The sequence below is a fragment of the Heteronotia binoei genome, chromosome 5, assembly GCF_032191835.1.
Source record: "Heteronotia binoei isolate CCM8104 ecotype False Entrance Well chromosome 5, APGP_CSIRO_Hbin_v1, whole genome shotgun sequence".
Taxonomy (NCBI): domain Eukaryota; kingdom Metazoa; phylum Chordata; class Lepidosauria; order Squamata; family Gekkonidae; genus Heteronotia; species Heteronotia binoei.
This window is the reverse complement of record NC_083227.1, coordinates 5,713,278-5,731,458: the sequence shown is the minus strand read 5'-3', so window position 1 is coordinate 5,731,458 and position 18,181 is coordinate 5,713,278. Positions and strand designations below refer to the sequence as shown.

General features: G+C 50.0%; 1 protein-coding gene across 1 annotated transcript; it reads right to left on the bottom strand.

The window, feature by feature from the left end:
* Positions 1-60: 60 nt before the first annotated feature.
* Positions 61-11,407, bottom strand: LOC132571592 (zinc finger protein 232-like). Its single transcript, XM_060238391.1, has 5 exons — positions 11,350-11,407; positions 2,179-2,696; positions 1,800-1,920; positions 247-317; positions 61-105 (listed from the first exon to the last, which is right to left on the bottom strand). The coding sequence occupies exons 2-5, from the start codon at positions 2,617-2,619 to the stop codon at positions 61-63; spliced, it is 678 nt and encodes a 225-aa protein (XP_060094374.1). The 5' UTR covers positions 2,620-2,696; positions 11,350-11,407.
* Positions 11,408-18,181: the final 6,774 nt, after the last annotated feature.

Here is an 18,181-nt window from a genome sequence, read left to right as displayed (position 1 = left end):
GAGACGGACACCTCCTCAAAGGAAAAGGGACCCTGGAAGAAAAAGCAGATCCCCTCCACATCAGAGGTCACGCCAGGCAGAGACTGCACACTGGAAGGGAGTAGCCTAGAAGGGTGCAGGATGTAAGGCTCAGGGGAATGGCATGCAGACCCTCTCTTGCCTGGAAACCTTGCAGAAACTGCAGGAGCAAAAGCCCCACTGAGAAAGGAGGAGGGATTCAGACTGTCCCCTGCTCAGATCCCTCACCTTGGCTGTAGACGCAGCAGCCGTTTCCACACTTCTGAAAAGACAACGATTCAACAGCATCTCTTCACTGCCTGCGAGACAAAGGAGGAATTGGGAGTGTTTTCTGGGACTTGCTATTTCATTGGCTTGTTTGTAGAAAGAATGGTTGTGATTACTAAGAGCCAGCATGGTTTTCTCAAGAACAAGTCATGTCAGACTAACCTGATCTCTTTTTTTGAGAAAGTGACTACCTTGCTGGATCAGGGGAATGCTGTAGAGATCGTTTATCTTGATTTCACTAAGGCTTTTGATAAAGTTCCACATACTATCCTTGTTGACAAGCTGGTAAACGAATGAGAGGTAATATGATTACCATCTTCAAGTACTTGAACGGCTGTCCTATACAGGATGGTGCGGAATTGAATTCTGTGGCCCCGGAAGGTAGGACCAGAACCAATGGGTAGAAATTAAATCAAAAGAGTTTCCAGCTCAACATTAGGAAGAACTTTCTGACCATTAGAGCAGTTCCTCAGTGGAACAGGCTACCTCCTTGGGAGGTGGTGGGCTCTCCTTCCTTGGAGGTTTTTAAACAGAGGCTAGAGGGCCATCTGACAGCGATGAAGATCCTGTGAATTTAAGGGGAGGTATTTGTGAGTTTCCTGCATTGTGCAGGGGGTTGGACTAGATGATCCTGGAGGTCCCTTCCAACTCTAGGATTCTATGATTCTAAGAACTTCCTAATTGTTAGAGCGATTCCTCAGTGGAACAGGTTTTCTTGGGAGGTGGTAGGCTCTCCTTCCTTGGAGGTTTTTAAACAGAGGCAAGATGGCCATTTGACAACAATGAAGATCCTGTGAATTTAGGGGGAGGTATTTCTGAGTTTCCTGCATTGTGCAGGGGGTTGGACTAGATGACCCTGGAGGTCCCTTCCAACTCTAGGATTCTATGTATTTCAGAGGGGGTGGAAATGACGTGGTGTGACACATCACTGTTCCATTGGCCCACAAGTGACTTGAGCGCATCTAGAAACTCGTGGGTAGAAGAAGAAGAGGAGGAGACAGGATTTATACTCCACCCTTCACTCAGGGTCTCAGAGCGGCTTACAATCTCTTTCCCTTCCTCTCCCCACAACAAGCACCCTGTGAGGTAGGAGGGGCTGAGAGAGCTCTGACAGAAACCGCTCTTGAGAGAACAGCTCCTGAGAGGTGCCAGTTCACACCCTGCTATTCCTCCTCCAGCATCCTGTTTCCCACAGCGGCCCACGAGATGCCCCATAAGCACAGGTACAGAAGCCAAATCCTCCCATCCTTATTGGCCCCCCAAAAGTGTTTTTCAGAGCTCTGGAGGAGGAGGGTGAGACCGGAATATTTTAATTACTGTGAAGAACTGCCTTCCATGAACTTGTCTAATCCCCTTTGAGAGGAATCACAATTAATGGACAATGAGTGCCACAGATTCTGTGCTGTATGAAAAGGTGATTAAATTCCACACACACACGCACACACCCCGCCACAACTGTCTATGCAACAAATTCACTGAGTGCCCAATGATATCTAGGCACAAAAAGTCTTTACCACAGGAAAGGGAAAGAGCATCTTGGACACGCTCCACAGCCTGCGCCCTCTGCCCTTGCTCCAAGGAAGCTCCTTCCGCCTCAGGGAATGCAGCTTCCTTCTTCCTGGATGGGGCCCACATCTGAAACAGCAGCAAGGGAGGGGGGGTAAGAGATGGAATGGACAAGCCACCAAGGAATGGATCCTGCCCCACTCCCAGACTCTGCACCATTCCATCAGCAGACCTGGAGAGTTACTTGGAGGGATCAGGAGTCCTCTAGAAAAAGAGGTTGCTAAAGGAGGCTATAAACATTCCCATTTGGATGATTAACGCTTGAACAAATATCTCTCAAGGACGTCTTAGGAAAAGGCCAGAAATAATTCCTTGAATTAGACAAACAGGAGAGAATCCCCTCACCTGTCCTGCCTGCCTCTTCTCCTCTGCCTGACTCAGGAGGAAACCTTCGGCCAGGGCCACCGCCTGGGAACTGGTCTCCGGCCCACATCCTCTGACCCAGCCCTGCATTTCCTGGGGCAGGAGAGTCAGGAACTGCTCCAGGATCACCAGGTCCAGGATCTGCTTCTTGGTGTGCCTCTCCGGCTTCAGCCACTGGCTGCAAAGTCCATGGAGCTGGCTGCAAACCTCTCGAGGTCCATCGGACTCATGGTAGAGGAACTGCTGGAACTGTTGACAATGTACATCTGAGGTCACGGTGTCTTTAGGTGGAATCTCTGTCCCAGCCCTTTCCCAGAATTCAACACCATTCCCAGCGTGGAGGAGAAAGGGGCCTTTGCTTGCCGTCTTGCCAGTTCCAGGTCCTTCTGGGTCCTGCTCTTCCATCTCCTGCCCCTTCTATTGAGTCGCTTCCATCTGTGAAAAGATCCCTTTGTTCACTTGCCGTGAAGAGAGGCTGCTCTCTGGGGGGAAGGAGAGACACAGATAGCAAACATGTCACAAGGGGAAAGGCGAAAAAGAAGAAGAATTGCAGATTTATACCCCGTCCTTCTCTCTGAATCAGAGACTCAGATTCTCACAATCTCCCATGTCTTCTCCCCCCACAACAGACACCCTGTGAGGTGGGTGGGGCTGAGAGGGCTCTCACAACAGCTGCCCTTTCAAGGACAGAGGCTCAGAGCAGCCTACAATCTCCTTTCCCTTCCTCCCCCACAACAGACACCCTGTGAGGTGGGTGGGGCTGAGAGGGCTCTCACAACAGCTGCCCTTTCAAGGACAGAGGCCAGAGCGGCCTACAATCTCTTTTCCCTTCCTCCCCCACAACAGACACCCTGTGAGGTGGGTGGGGCTGAGAGGGCTCTCACAACAGCTGCCCTTTCAAGGACAGAGGCTCAGAGCAGCCTACAATCTCTTTTCCCTTCCTCCCCCAAAACAGACACCTTGTGAGGTGGGTGGGGCTGGAGAGGTCTCTCACAGCAGCTGCCCTTTCAAGGACAACTCCTACAAGAGCTATGACTGACCCAAGGCCATTCCAGCAGGTGCAAGGGGAGGAGTGGGGAATCAAATCTGGTTCTCCCAGATAAGAGAGCTATGGCTGACCCAAGGCCATTCCAGCAGGTGCAAGGGGAGGAGTGGGGAATCAACCCCGGTTCTCCCAGATAAGAGTCCACACACTTTACCACTACACCAAACTGGAGATACACCACCCAAAATCTCAGGGGAAATATGAGAATTACCCATGCAGATCAGAACAAAACAGTTCCTTGTGGTTTGTAGATCGGTTTTAGTATCATTTTGCTGTATCACATACCAAGGTATTTTAGATGTTGCACCTTCGTTTTTGGGGGAAACTTAAGTGTCTCTGTTGGGTTTCTTAGAGATGTTACAAGCTGAGCTGCTCATTCCTTTGGCTCCGTCTGTCCTGGGGCCTAGTCCCTAAAGAAAACCAGAGCCCTCAAACGACAAGAGGGACTGGTGACCCCTTTACCATCACAGGCTTCTAAACATAAGAACAAAAGAGAAGTCATGTTGGATCAGGCCAATGGCCCATCCAGTCCAACACTCTGTGTCACATAAGAACATAAGAGAAGCCATGTTGGATCAGGCCAGTGGCCCATCCAGTCCAACACTCTGTGTCACACAGTGGCCAATAAACACACACACACTGTGGCTAATAGCCACTGATGGACCTCTGCTCAATATTTTTATCCAATCCCCTCTTGAAGCTGGCTATACTTGTACACGCCACCACCTCCTGTGGCAGTGAATTCCACACGTTAATCACCCTTTGGGTGAAGATGTACTTCCTTCTATCCGCTCAGCAATTTCACGAGTTCTTGTATTGTGAGAAAGGGAGAAAAGTACTTCTTTCTCTACTTTCTCCTTCCCATGCATAATCTTGTAAACCTCTATCATGTCACCCCGAAGCCGATGTTTCTCCAAGCTAAAGAGCCCCAAGCGTTTTAACCTTTCTTCATAGGGAAAGTGTTCCAAACCTTTAATCATTCTCGTTGCCCTTTTCTAGACTTTCTCCAATGCTATAATATCCTTTTGGAGGTGCGGTGACCAGAATTCTCCTCAAAAGGCCTGAAGTGTTAGGTGAGAATTCTGTCCCAGCTCCCACATGGGGGCCCCAATTCACCCTTACAGAAGGGCTGTTTCCCAACCTCCAATGGGTGTACGACTCCAAATCCTTCTTGGAAATGGGCACGTATGAGAGATAGTCCGATTGCTATTAGAAGGTTATTCAATCAGCTTATGGAAAAGCTGGAAGCAGTGAAACGTGATGAAAAGCTTGGCGATCGCGTGAAGGCGATTTTTTCCTTTGTCGCCGATATCTGAGGTTAGACTCTGCACAGCAAGGAGGATTCGGAGTTGTACACCCAGTGGAGACTGGAAAGCTTCTTCAGAGTTGCTTTCTGTTTGCATATTTTTACTGCGTTGCCACCGTTTCTTGCTGATCCTACTTGGACACCGGCATCCCCACATCAGGTAGATGGGAAGAAGCAGTCAAAATGCCTGGCCCCCCAATCAGCACGAAGGAGTCTTCCCATCTGGCCTCCGAACCACCAAAAGGTGAGTTTTGTGTCCTTGCTGGCAGCCCCCTTAGCAAAACCTGAACCCACAAGACCTCCACAAGTGGTCAAGTGTGTGCACTCTTATCTGGGAGAACCGGGTTTGATTCCCCACTCCTCCACTTGCAGCTGCTGGAATGGCCTTGGGTCAGCCACAGCTCTCGCAGGAGTTGTCCTTGAAAGGGCAGCTCTTGTCAGAGCTCTCTCAGCCCCACCCATCTCACAGGGTGTCTGTTGTGCGGGAGGAAGATAAAGGAGATTGTGAGCCTCTCTGAGACTCTTTGGAGTGGAGGGCGGGATATAAATCCAATATCTTCATCTACCTCACAAGGTGTCTGTTTTGGAGGAGGAAGGGAAAGGAGATTGTGAGCCTCTCTGAGACTCTTTGGAGTGGAGGGTGGGATATAAATCCGATATCTTCTTCTTCTCCTGGGACTCTGCCCTGCTGCTTCTCCCTGTTGTGGTGCCTGGGACAACAGAAGTGTGGAGCCCAGCTGGATCCACTGGAGATACAGAGCACTGCCAACTGGAATACTTTATCGCTTGGGGAGCTGCCTGGGGAAGGACTGATTCCGAAAGTGGATGGAAGCAACGGCCGGTTGCAGCCATACCTGTTTAGGAATTGCTGTTACACCTGTCTGGGAATTACGGGATTTTAGGAAGTCCTTCAAACAAAGAAATAACATTACACGTTGTCTTCGTAAAATGGACTGTAAAATATTTCTTGATTATTGCATGTGAATATCAGCCAGTATCATAATGCCCCTGTATAAATTAACAAATCAGCCAGTATCATAATACCCCTGTATAAATTGATGGTGCGGTCTCACTTGGAATACTGTGTACGATTCTGGCCACCGCACCTCAAAAAGGATATTATAGCACTGGAAAAAGTGCAGAAAAGGGCAAGTAGAAGGATTTTGAACACTTTCCCTATGAAGAAAGGTTAAAACGTTTGGGGCTCTTTAGCTTCGAGAAACGTCGACTGCGGAGTGACATGATAGAGGTTTACAAGATTATGCATGGGATGGTCCTTTTCTCACAATACAAGAACTCGTGGGCATTCGATGTAATTGCTGAGCAGTCGGGTTAGAACGGATAAAAGGAATTCCTTCTTCACTCAAAGAGTGATTAACACGTGGAATTCACTGCCACAGGAGGTGATGGCAGCTACAAGCATAGCCAGCTTCAAGAGGAGGTTAGATAAAAATATGGAGCAGAGGTCCATCAGTGGCTATTAGCCACAGTGTGTGTGTGTGTGCGTGTGTATATATATATATATATATATATATATATATATATATATATATATATATATATATATATAAATTTTTGGCCACTGTGTGACACAGAGTGTTGGACTGGATGGGCCAATGGCCTGATCCAACAGGGCTTCTCTTATGTTCTTATGTGATACAGAGTGTTGGACTGGATGGGCCATTGGCCTGATCCAACATGGCTTCTCTTATGTTCTTAGTGTGCTTAAACAGCCCCACACTGGGCCCACATGTAGGTCTTTAGATGGGGCTGCGGCTGATTCGCTGCAGACAGGAGATCCCTTCCCGCCCCCACCCAGCCCCTTCTTACTCATTCAACTCCTCCCCCCACCAAAAAAAGCCAGCTTTGTGTTGGCGTTTTGCAAATTAAAGTGAGCTGCAAAAAAAAGGGTCAGATTCATACATATGACTTTCCTTATACTGAAAGGCACTGGTTGTAGACTCCCCCAATTAAAAAAAAATGCTTCCATAGTGGAACAAACCTCAGGGCTAACTGGGTTGCCAGCCTCCAGGTGGGGCCTGAAGTCCTCCCAGAATTTAAACCAACCAACTGGAGAGCCAGTTTTGTGTAGTGGTTAAGTGCGTGGACTCTTATCTGGGAGAACCGGGTTTGATTCCCCACTCCTCCATTTGCACCTGCTAGCATGGCCTTGGGTCAGCCATAGCTCTGGCAGAGGTTGTCCTTGAAAGGGCAGCTGCTGTGAGAGCCCTCTCAGCCCCACCCACCTCACAGTGTGTCTGTTATGGGGAAGGAAGGGAAAGGAGATTGTGAGCCGGTCTGAGACTCTTCGGAGTGGAGGGTGGAATATAAAAACAATATCTTCTTCAACCTCCAGCAGATACCAATCAGCCCTCCCAGGGGAGAAACAGGCTGTCCTGGGGGGGGACTCCGTGGCCTGTTCTCATCTGAGCTCCCCCCCTCCCCGGCCTCAAATCAGGGCCCTTGTCAGATTCCCAGAGGTTGCCAATCCCCAGGTGGGGGCAGGGGATCCCCCAGTTTGGAGGTCCCCCCACTTCAGGGCCATCAGGAATTGGAGTCGGGGGTGGAAAGAGGGAAGTATCTGCTGGAAATTCTATTATTCTGTATGGAGACTTATCCCCATAGGAAAAAATAGAGAATTGATCTGCAGGTATCTAAGACTGGGGGGGGGGGGGGGGCTGTTTTGTGAGGTAGAGGCACCAAATTTTCCGTATAGCATTAGGTGCCTCTTCCCAAAATACCCACCAAGTTTCAAAACCGATTGGACCAGGGGGTCTAATTCTACAAGCCTTAAAAGCAGGTGCCCCTCTCCTTCGTTATTTCCTAGGGAAGGAAGGCGTTTAAAAAGGTGCTCTGTCCCTTTAAATGTAATGGCCAGAACTCCCTTTGGAATTCAGCTGTGCTTGTCAGCACCTTGTTTCTGGCTCCACCCCCAATGTCTCCTGGCTCCACCCCTAAAGTCCCCAGATATGTCTTGACTTGGACATGGCAACTCTAGATTCTCACCCTCTCCCAAATGGCCAGGAACTTTACAGGAGTTGGAAGCCCTGCCTGGGAATGATCCTCCCCCCCCCCCCCGCCTCCCTCCCACAATCTCAAAGCCGATTCTGCCCCCAGGCCTTCCTTCTTCTGAGGAGACCTTCCTAAGGGTTTCTCCCTATGCATTGCAGCCCCCCCCAGAAGGAGGAGCCAGAGGGGACCCGCCCCCCAAGCCAGCCAGCCGGCCAGAGAGCAGTACCGGATCGACATTTTTTTTGAGGGGGGGCAAACTTAAAAAATGGTGCCCCCTTTTGGGCCATTCTATCTTATGGTCCCATAGAACACAGTGGACTCCATACCCAATTTGAACCCCGCCGGGTTCAATCCGGGCTCTACTCGAGAGCAAGAGTCGAGACCTCCAAAGGCGGGGGTGGGGGACTCTCCTGTCTTGATAGAGGTTTACAAGATTAGGGTTTATAGAATCTTTCGGGCTTAAGTGCCGTGTTCTACTGGAGACCCCACTCAATGCACAGCAGCCAAGAAGGTCAGAGCGCCTGCTCCGGCTGCAACGCCACTGAGGATGTTCTCCGCAGCTGAGAACGAAAGGTCTGGAAGGAAAACTTTCTCCAGTAGAACACGGCACTTAAGCCCGAAAGATTCTACAGACCCTAATGATGTTACCAGCCGTGAAAACCTGAAATCTTTGTTTACAAGATTATGTGTGGGATGGAGAAAGTAGAGAAAGAAGTCCTTTTCTCCCTTTCTCACAATATGAAAACTCGTGGGCATTCGATGAAACTGCTGACCAGTCGAGTTAGAACAGATAAAAGGAAGTCCTTCTTCACCCAAAGGGTGATTAACACGTGGAATTCACTGCCACAGGAAGTGGTGGCAGCTACAATCATAGCTTCAAGAGGGGATTGGATAAGCTTATGGAGCAGAGGTTCATCAGGGAGGGACTGTGGCTCAGTGTTAGAGCATCTGCTTGGGAAGCAGAAGGTCCAAGGTTCAATCCCTGGCATCTCCAAAAAAGGGTCCAGGCAAATACGTGTGAAAAACCTCAGCTTGAGACCATGGAGAGCCGCTGCCAGTCTGAGAAGACAATACTGACTTTGATGGACCAAAGGGTCTGATTTAGTATAAAGCAGCTTCATATGTTCATATGTGATGCTAGTATTCTTGGTGCTTTGGGGGGGGGGCAAAGTGGAAGGGCTTTTAGCCCCACTTGTGAACCTCCTGAAGGCACTTGCGATTTTTTTGGCCACTGTTGACAAAGAGTGTTGGACTGGATGGGCCATTGGCCTGATCCAACAGGGCTTCTCTTATGTTCTTCTGTGACACAGAGTGTTGGACTGGATGGGCCATTGGCCTGATCCAGCATGGCTTCTCTTATGTTCTTATGTGACACAGAGTGTTGGACTGGATGGGCCTTTTGTCTGATCCAGCATGGCTTCTCTTATGTTCTTATGTGACACACAGTATTGGACTGGATGGGCCATTGGCCTGATCTAACATGGCTTCTCTTATGTTCTTATGTGACACACAGTGTTGGACTAGATGGGCCATCGGCCTGATCTAACATGGCTTCTCTTTTGTTCTTATGTGACTCAAAGTGTTGGACTGTTCGGGCCACTGGCCTGATCCAACACGGCTTCTCTTATGTTCATATGTGACTCAGAGTGTTGGACTGGATGGGCCATTGGCCTGATCCAACATGGCTTCTCTTTTGTTCTTATGTGACTCAGAGTGTTGGACTGGATGGGCCATTGGCCTGATCCAACTTGGCTTCTCTTATGTTCTTCTGTGACACAGAGTGTTGGACTGGATGGGCCTTTGGTCTGATCCAGCATGGCTTCTCTTATGTTCTTATGTGACACACAGTATTGGACTGGATGGGCCATTGGCCTGATCTAACATGGCTTCTCTTATGTTCTTATGTGACACACAGTGTTGGACTGGATGGGCCATCGGCCTGATCTAACATGGCTTCTCTTATGTTCTTATGTGACTCAAAGTGTTGGACTGTTCGGGCCACTGGCCTGATCCAACACGGCTTCTCTTATGTTCATATGTGACTCAGAGTGTTGGACTGGATGGGCCATTGGCCTGATCCAACATGGCTTCTCTTTTGTTCTTATGTGACTCAGAGTGTTGGACTGGATGGGCCATTGGCCTGATCCAACTTGGCTTCTCTTTTGTTCTTATGTGACACAGTGTTGGACTGGATGGGCCATTGGCCTGATCCAGCATGGCTTCTCTTATGTTCTTATGTGACACAGAGTGTTGGACTGGATGGGCCATTGGCCTGATCCAACAGGGCTTCTCTTATGTTCTTCTGTGACACAGAGTGTTGGACTGGATGGGCCATTGGCCTGATCCAGCATGGCTTCTCTTATGTTCTTATGTGACACAGAGTGTTGGACTGGATGGGCCTTTGGTCTGATCCAGCATGGCTTCTCTTATGTTCTTATGTGACACAAAGTATTGGACTGGATGGGCCATTGGCCTGATCTAACATGGCTTCTCTTATGTTCTTATGTGACACACAGTGTTGGACTGGATGGGCCATCGGCCTGATCTAACATGGCTTCTCTTATGTTCTTATGTGACTCAAAGTGTTGGACTGTTCGGGCCACTGGCCTGATCCAACACGGCTTCTCTTATGTTCATATGTGACTCAGAGTGTTGGACTGGATGGGCCATTGGCCTGATCCAACATGGCTTCTCTTTTGTTCTTATGTGACTCAGAGTGTTGGACTGGATGGGCCATTGGCCTGATCCAACTTGGCTTCTCTTTTGTTCTTATGTGACACAGTGTTGGACTGGATGGGCCATTGGCCTGATCCAACACGGCTTCTCTTATGTTCATATGTGACTCAGAGTGTTGGACTGGATGGGCCATTGGCCTGATCCAACATGGCTTCTCTTTTGTTCTTATGTGACACAGAGTGTCGGACTGGATGGGCGACTGGCCTGATCCAACAGGGCTTCTCTTATGTTCTTAGGTGACACAGAGTGTCGGACTGGTTGGGCCACTGGCCTGATCCAACATGGCTTCTCTTATGTTCTTAGGTGACACAGAGTGTCGGACTGGATGGGCGACTGGCCTGATCCAACAGGGGTTCTGTTATGTTCTTAGGTGACACAGAGTGTCGGACTGGATGGGCGACTGGCCTGATCCAACATGGCTTCTCTTTTGTTCTTATGATTCACCCTTCCGGGCCCCAAGGCCTCCCGAATTGGCCGGAAGGAGCATTGCACCAGCACGACCAAGCCTCCCCCCTCCACTCCATCCCAGTTCAAAGCCAAGCCGCCCCCCCCCCCCCCGATTTCCTTTTGCAACTTTCCACGCTCCCCCATTCCCCCCCCTCTGCTCTAGAGACCTCCCCCTCAAAAAAAAAAAGAGAAGCATTTGCAGCTCACCCGGTCCAGTTTGCGGTGAGGGGGCTGAGAGCAGAGGAGGTCGGGAAGAAACTGGGGGGGGGGGGCACTCTGCATATCCCCCCCCCGCCCCATTTGCAGAAAGTGGACTTGGATTCTCGGTGCAGAAATGCAGCGGGGGGGGGGGGAGAGAAAGGCAATCTCAATGGGGGGGGGGGTCGCCCGGGGCAGCCTGCAAAAAAAAGCAAGAGCCCCCCCACCCCTCCCGTCCACAGCGAGAGCAGCCAGCTAAGGGGTGGGGAGCAACAAGGGAACCCGCCCGGACCAGAGGGGCCCCCCCTCCATGTGTGCAGAACCAGCTGAGCCCGGGGAAGCCCCCCTCCCCTCCCCCCCCCGTCTTGCCCGAATCCTCCGCTCTGCTCACCTGTCCTGCTGCTGCACAGGTGCAAAGGCCGGATCCTGCCCCAGCAGCCGGGGAAAGGTGGGGAGAGGGGGGCGCTGCAGGACCCCTCCCGCCAAACGCTGCCGGAGGCGGGGTGGACCGCCCTGGGGATTGCAAGGCCTCCTGGGAAATGTAGTCCCCTGCAACCCCCCCCCCCCAAGGCCCAGGAGGAAGCATCGCTGTCCCAGACAGAGAGCCCCTTCAATATGCTGTGGCTAAGAGCCACTGATGGACCTCTGCTCCAGATATTGATCCAGCCCCCCTGGAAGCTTTCTATACTTGTAGCTGCCACTGCCTCCTGTGGCAGGGAATTCCACCTGTTAATCACCCTTTGGGGGAAGAAGGGCTTCCTTTTATCCGTTCGAACCCGACTCCTCAGCTATTTGTGAGTGCCACTGTTGACTCAGAGTGTTGGACTGGAGGGGCCACTGGCCTGATCCAACAGGGCTTCTCTTATGTTCTTATGTGACACAGAGTGTTGGACTGGATGGGCCATTGGCCTGATCCAACATGGCTTCTCTTATGTTCTTATGTGACTCAGAGTGTTGGACTGGATGGGCCATTGGCCTGATCCAACATGGCTTCTCTTATGTCCTTATGTGACTCAGAGTGTTGGACTGGAGGGGCCACTGGCCTGATCCAACACGGCTTCTCTTATGTTCTTCTGTGACACAGAGTGTTGGACTGGAGGGGCCACTGGCCTGATCCAACATGGCTTCTCTTATGTTCTTCTGTGACTCAGAGTGTTGGACTGGATGGGCCATTGGCCTGATCCAACACGGCTTCTCTTATGTTCTTCTGTGACACAGAGTGTTGGACTGGATGGGCCATTGGCCTGATCCAACATGGCTTCTCTTATGTTCTTATGTGACTCAGAGTGTTGGACTGGAGGGGCCACTGGCCTGATCCAACAGGGCTTCTCTTATGTTCTTCTGTGACACAGAGTGTTGGACTGGAGGGGCCACTGGCCTGATCCAACAGGGCTTCTCTTATGTCCTTATGTGACTCAGAGGTTTGGACTGGATGGGCCATTGGCCTGATCCAACATGGCTCCTCTTATGTTCTTATGTGACTCAGAGTGTTGGACTGGAGGGGCCACTGGCCTGATCCAACATGGCTCCTCTTATGTTCTTATGTGACTCAGAGTGTTGGACTGGAGGGGCCATTGGTCTGATCCAACAGGGCTTCTCTTATGTCCTTATGTGACTCAGAGGTTTGGACTGGATGGGCCATTGGTCTGATCCAACAGGGCTTCTCTTATGTCCTTATGTGACTCAGAGGTTTGGACTGGATGGGCCACTGGCCTGACCCAACAGGGCTTCTCTTATATTCTTATGATTGACCCTTCTGGGCCCAAAGGCCTCTCCAACGGGCCGGAAGGAGCACTGCACCAGGATGACTCCAGCCTTCCCCCGGCCCAGTTCATAGCCACGCTGCCCCCCTTCTGATCTCCTTTTGCAGCCTTCCACGCCTTCCCTCCCCTTCTGCCCCAGAGTCCCCCCCTCCAAAAAAAAAAAAGCATTTGCAGCTCGCCCAGTCCAGTCCTGCGGTGTGGGGGGGGGGGGGGGGGCTGAGAGCACAAGAGGCAGGGAAGGAACTGGGGGGGGGGCACTGGGGAACCAGGACCGACCCCCCCCTCTCCCGGCTGCCAGCTCTGCAGATCCCCCCCCCCGCCCCGATTGCAGAAAGTGGACTTGGATTCTCGGTGCAGAAATGCAGGGGGGGGGGGGGTGGAAGGGAAAGGCAATCTCAGGGGGGGGGGGTCGCCCGGGGCAGCCTGCAAAAAAAAGCAAGAGCCCCCCCACCCCTCCCGTCCACAGCGAGAGCAGCCAGCTAAGGGGTGGGGGCAACAAGGGAACCCCGCCCGGACCAGAGGGGCCCCCCCTCCATGTGTGCAGAACCAGCTGAGCCCGGGGAAGCCCCCCTCCCCTTCCCCCCCCCCGTCTTGCCCCAATCCTCCGCTCTGCTCACCTGTCCTGCTGCTGCACAGGTGCAAAGGCCGGATCCTGCCCCCCGCAGCCGGGGAAAGGTGGGGAGAGGGGGGCGCTGCGGGTCCTCCCCCCCTTTCCTTCCCCCCCCCAACCCTGAAGGAGGCGGGGCTGACTTCCCTAGGACTTGCAAGTCCTGCTGGGAAATGTAGTCCCCTGCAACCCCCCCCCCCGCCCTTAGAGGGAGCATCACTGCCCCAGATAGAGAGTCCCATCAATATGCTGTGGCCAAGAGCCACTGATGGACCTCTGCCCCAGATATTCATCCAGCCCCCCTGGAAGCTTTCTATACTTGTAGCCGCCACTGCCTCCTGTGGCAGGGAATTCCACCTGTTAATCACCCTTTGGGTGAAGAAGGGCTTCCTTTTATCCATTCGAACCCGACTCCTCAGCTATTTCCAATTGCCCATGGGCTCTTGCGTTGTGAGAAAGGGAGAAAAGTACCTTTATCTTTCTAATGTATGGCTGTGAGAGCTGGATTGTAAGGAAGGCCGAGCGCAAAAGAATAGATGCTTTTGAGATGTGGTGCTGGAGAAGGCTCTGGAGAGTCCCTTGGACTGCAAGGAGATCCAATCAGTCAGTCCGAAGGGAAATCCACCCAGACTGTTCCCTGGAAGGTCAGATGCTGAAGCTGAAGCTCAAATCCTTTGGCCACCCAATGAGAAGGGAGCACTCCCTGGAGAAGACCCTGATGCTGGGAAAGACAGAAGGCAAAAGAAAATGGGGATGGCAAAAGAGGAGATGGCTGGACAGCGTTACTGATGTAACTAACACAAATTTCAGCAGACTTCAGAGGATGGTGGAAGACAGGAGGGCCTGGCGTGACGTGGTCCATGGGGTCACAAAGAGTTGGACTCAACTGTGCGACTGAACAACGACCTTCTCTAGCCCATACATAACCTTGTAAACCTCTATCATGTCCCCTCTCAGTCATAGTTTCTCCAAGCTAAAGAGCCCCAAGAGCTTTAATCTTTCTTCATAGGGAAAGTGTTCCAACCCTTTAGTCATTGTAGTTGCTCTTTTCTGCACTTTTTCTAATGCTACAATATCTCTTTTGAAATGCAGTGACCCGAATTCTACACAGTACTCCAAATGAGGCTGCACCATCGATTTATACAGGGGCATTACGATACTGGCTGATTTGTTTTCAATTCCCTTCCTTATAATCCCCAGCATAGCGTTGGCCTTGTTTGTTGCAGTCGCACACTGACTCGACATTTTCAGCGAGTTCTCTACCAGGACTCCAAGATCTCCCTCTTAGAAGCTCTCTCTCATTAAAAGCAGCAAAAAAAAGGACTCTTAACCTACCCTTTGCCAATATGGCTCCAGGGTATTGTATCTTCTTTCCCCCTATGAAGGAGAGCCATGCTTTTCAAGCTGAGGCCCTATTTATGGGGAGAGGCTGGTTTTAATTCCCAGGGCTTTTTTGTTGAATAAAAACAGCAGGAACTCATTTGCATATTAGGCCACACTCCCTGGTGGCAATCCAGCTAGAACTGCGTTTTTGCAGGTTCCTGCTTTTTAGAAAAAGTCCTCCTCCTTCACCTGCGGTAAGAGTGTTTGTGTGGCGTCTGCCCCAGTTGCATGTAGCAGGGCAAGTATTGCAGGAACATCCAGGAAACAATACAAGAGAAATTGGGATTATAAAAAATGAGCAGGACATGTGGTGGGGGGCAAGAGCTGGAACCCAGCAAAAGCATCTACATGTCACAGGAGTTACACAGAAGGCTCTTGCTTATGGCAGTACAGATCACAGTCCCTGTTCCCTTGACCAAAACAGCTTCCTGAAAACATTTCATTGCATGAATTGCAGAGAGCCATGATAAAGGCGGCCTCTCTGGCCTCCTTGTGCAGGCTGTTCATGCAGGCTCCTCCCCCAGGCTTTGGGTACAACAAAGGACGCACATGAAGAGGCAACTGTTGATTTGGCCCATCTGAAGGGGGCCACCTGCAGAAGGCCCTGCTCAGGGGCGCCCCAGCTGTCTTCAGTGTAGCAGAGTGGGAAAGGCGGTCTTTCAGGAAAGAGGGATCCAGGCTGTGCTGGGCTTATTATGGGATAGCCAATCATTTAAATTAAGCCTGATCAGAACACCCTGCAGAATTAGCCACGGGTTTAACTGAGCAAACTTTCTGAAAGACTGGGCCCTTCCAGTTCAGTGAAACATTCAAGGCCAGATTTCAGATCGTGTGTCGAAAGAAGAAAAAGTTAACTTCTTAGAGAGAATGATTTCATTTAAACTGAAGCATGCTCTTTTATTAGTTAAGGATTGGATGAAAAGGTGAAAGTTAATCGTACAAGTAACAGAAAAATTCAAACAATAAAAATCAGATCTACAAATATTCCGCAGACTTAGCTAAATACATAAGCATTACAGTTCTCTAAGATTTATGCAAGTTGGGGGGAGGGTTGTATTGTGTGTGTGTGTGTGTGTGTGTGTGTCTGCCCCAGGAAGTCATGGCAGCCTCTGGTGACTGCCCCTTACTGGGAGCCTGCAGGATATTCAGAGAGGTGGCTGAATAAAGTCCACCCGCTGTCCTCCCGAGGGCTGGTATTTCAAGGAGGTCTCCCGCCCAAGTACTAACTGGAGTCGACTCCGTTTAGCTTCCGAGATCTGACTAGCTCAGGCTTGTTTCAGGTCAGGGCAAGAAATCAGTTTTTAACGAGGTAGGCACGATGCAAAGGCCAGCACACCTGATATGCTCATCCAATAGAAGGTCTTTTCTGAAGGGAAACCACCTGTAGGATGCCTGATTAGACCTCCCTTATGTCACTTTTGATAAGAGGTTACAGAGGAAGAGAAATAAAACTTTTGGACTTGAAGATGCAATTGTCTCCAGACCCCTCACCGTCTTTGTCACCCTCCTCTGGACCCGTTCCAGCTTGTCTATATCCTTCTTAAAATGTTTTGCCCAAAACTGAACTCAATTCTCCAGGTGAGGTCTTACCAGAGCAGAGTAAAGCGATATCATCACATCACGTGACCTGGACACTATGCTTCTGTTGATACAGCCCAAAATTGCATTTGCCTTTTTAGCCACTGCATCACATTGTTGACTCATGTTCAGCGCATGATCCACTAAGACCCCTAGATCCTTTTCACACATGCTACTGCTAAGACAAGTCTCCCCCAACCTATAACCATGCATTGGATTTCTCCTACCTAACATCACATTCATCTTTGTTAAAATTCATTTTATTGATTTTAGCCCAGTTTCCCAGCCTGTCAAGGTCATCCTGTATCCTATTTATGTCTTCTTCTGTGTTTGCAACCCCTCCAAATTTAGTATCATCTGCAAATTTAATAAGCATTCCCTCTATTCCTTCCTATACTGCCAGAACCTTTTGGGCTTCAAAGTGGCAAATCCACAAAAATCTCACAGCAGGCTGGACTGGGGAGGGATTGGGGTTCAGAAAGGCCTCTCCAGAACTGCTTGTCAGATAAAATTTTTGTGAATTAAGGATGCCGGCTGCTGTATTTGGTTTCTACCAACAGAAGAGACGTGGTAGATATCAGTTACCCTCAGGATTTGGGAAAGAAATTATTTCTGCCAGTTTTGTACATATCAGTAAAAAAACTGGCAGATTACCTGAAGAAGTGAGTTTCACAGAAGAAAATGGCCACTGAAAAGGCCCTTCTTTGTGTTCACTTCTTTCTGAACCTCCAGCATTTGGGTGTGCAAAGAACGGCCTCATCAGAATCAGCTATAAGAAAGTTTTACCCTCATATGGATTCTCTGAGGGAACGTGGAAGTCGGATCTGTGCCTCAGGCTCTTGCCACGGCGGAGCATTTCTGAAGTCCCTCCTGTTAACTTTTGTTGTCTCCTGGTTAAGCCTCTTGCCTGTGAGAGGGGATCTTCTGAATTTCTCTCTGGGAAAGAACCCTCAGGAGAAAAGAGAACACTGGACACCAAGTTCACAATTTTATGAAAATTTATTACTACAGGATCTTTAACAAAGATTTCCTCTCTTTAGTCACATCCAGACTTCTCAAACCCATCCTTTGCTCCATATTTTTATCCAATCCCCTCTTAAAGCTGGCTATGCTTGTAGCCACCACCACCTCCTGTGGCAGTGAATTCCACATGTTAATCGCCCTTTGGGTGAAGAAGGACTTCCTTTTATCCGTTTTAACCTGAGTGCTCAGCAATTTCATTGACTTCTCAGCAATTTCATCCTTTTTGAGGTGCGGTGAGCAGAACTGCACACAGTATTCCAAATGAGACCGCACCATCGATTTATACAGGGGCATTATGATACTGGCTGATTTGTTTTCAATTCCCTTCCTAATAATTCCCAGCATGGCGTTGGCCTTTTTTATTGCAAACACACACTGTCTTGACGTTTTCAGTGAGTTATCTACCACGACCCCAAGATCTCTCTCTCGGTCAGTCTCTGCCAGTTCACACCCCATCAACTTGTATTTGTAGCTGGGATTCTTGGCCCCAATGTGCATTACTTTGCACTTGGCCACACTGAACCTCATCTGCCACATTGACGCCCACTCACCCAGCCTCAAGAGATCCCTTTGGAGTTCCTCACAATCCTCTCTGGTTCTCACCACCCTGAAAATTTAGTGACATCTGCAAACTTGGCCACTTCACTGCTCACTCCCAACTCCAAATCATCTCATCTTGGCTTCCACTGGGTTTTCCCTCTATTTTTAGACACTTTTTGGTGTGTCTGCCCTCCTCTTCTGTCCAACCGGAATCGTTCCAGCCCTCTTGAATTCCTACCAACGTTTTCTTTGGGAAAAAAGTTCATCAATAATTGGAATTTGTGTGAGACCTCCACGCAATACTTCTTTGCCAAGGACTCCTTCTCTGG

Excerpts from the sequence above, each read along its gene's own strand:
- LOC132571592 (XM_060238391.1), bottom strand. The coding sequence starts at position 2,619 with ATGGAAGAGCAGGACCCAGAAGGACCTGGAACTGGCAAGACGGCAAGC. Across the intron at positions 1,921-2,178 it reads AGGTGAGGGGATTCTCTCCT|ATGTGGGCCCCATCCAGGAA; the intron begins GTTTGTCTAATT and ends CTGCTGTTTCAG. Across the intron at positions 106-246 it reads CTGCTGCGTCTACAGCCAAG|GCTACTCCCTTCCAGTGTGC; the intron begins GTGAGGGATCTG and ends GCACCCTTCTAG.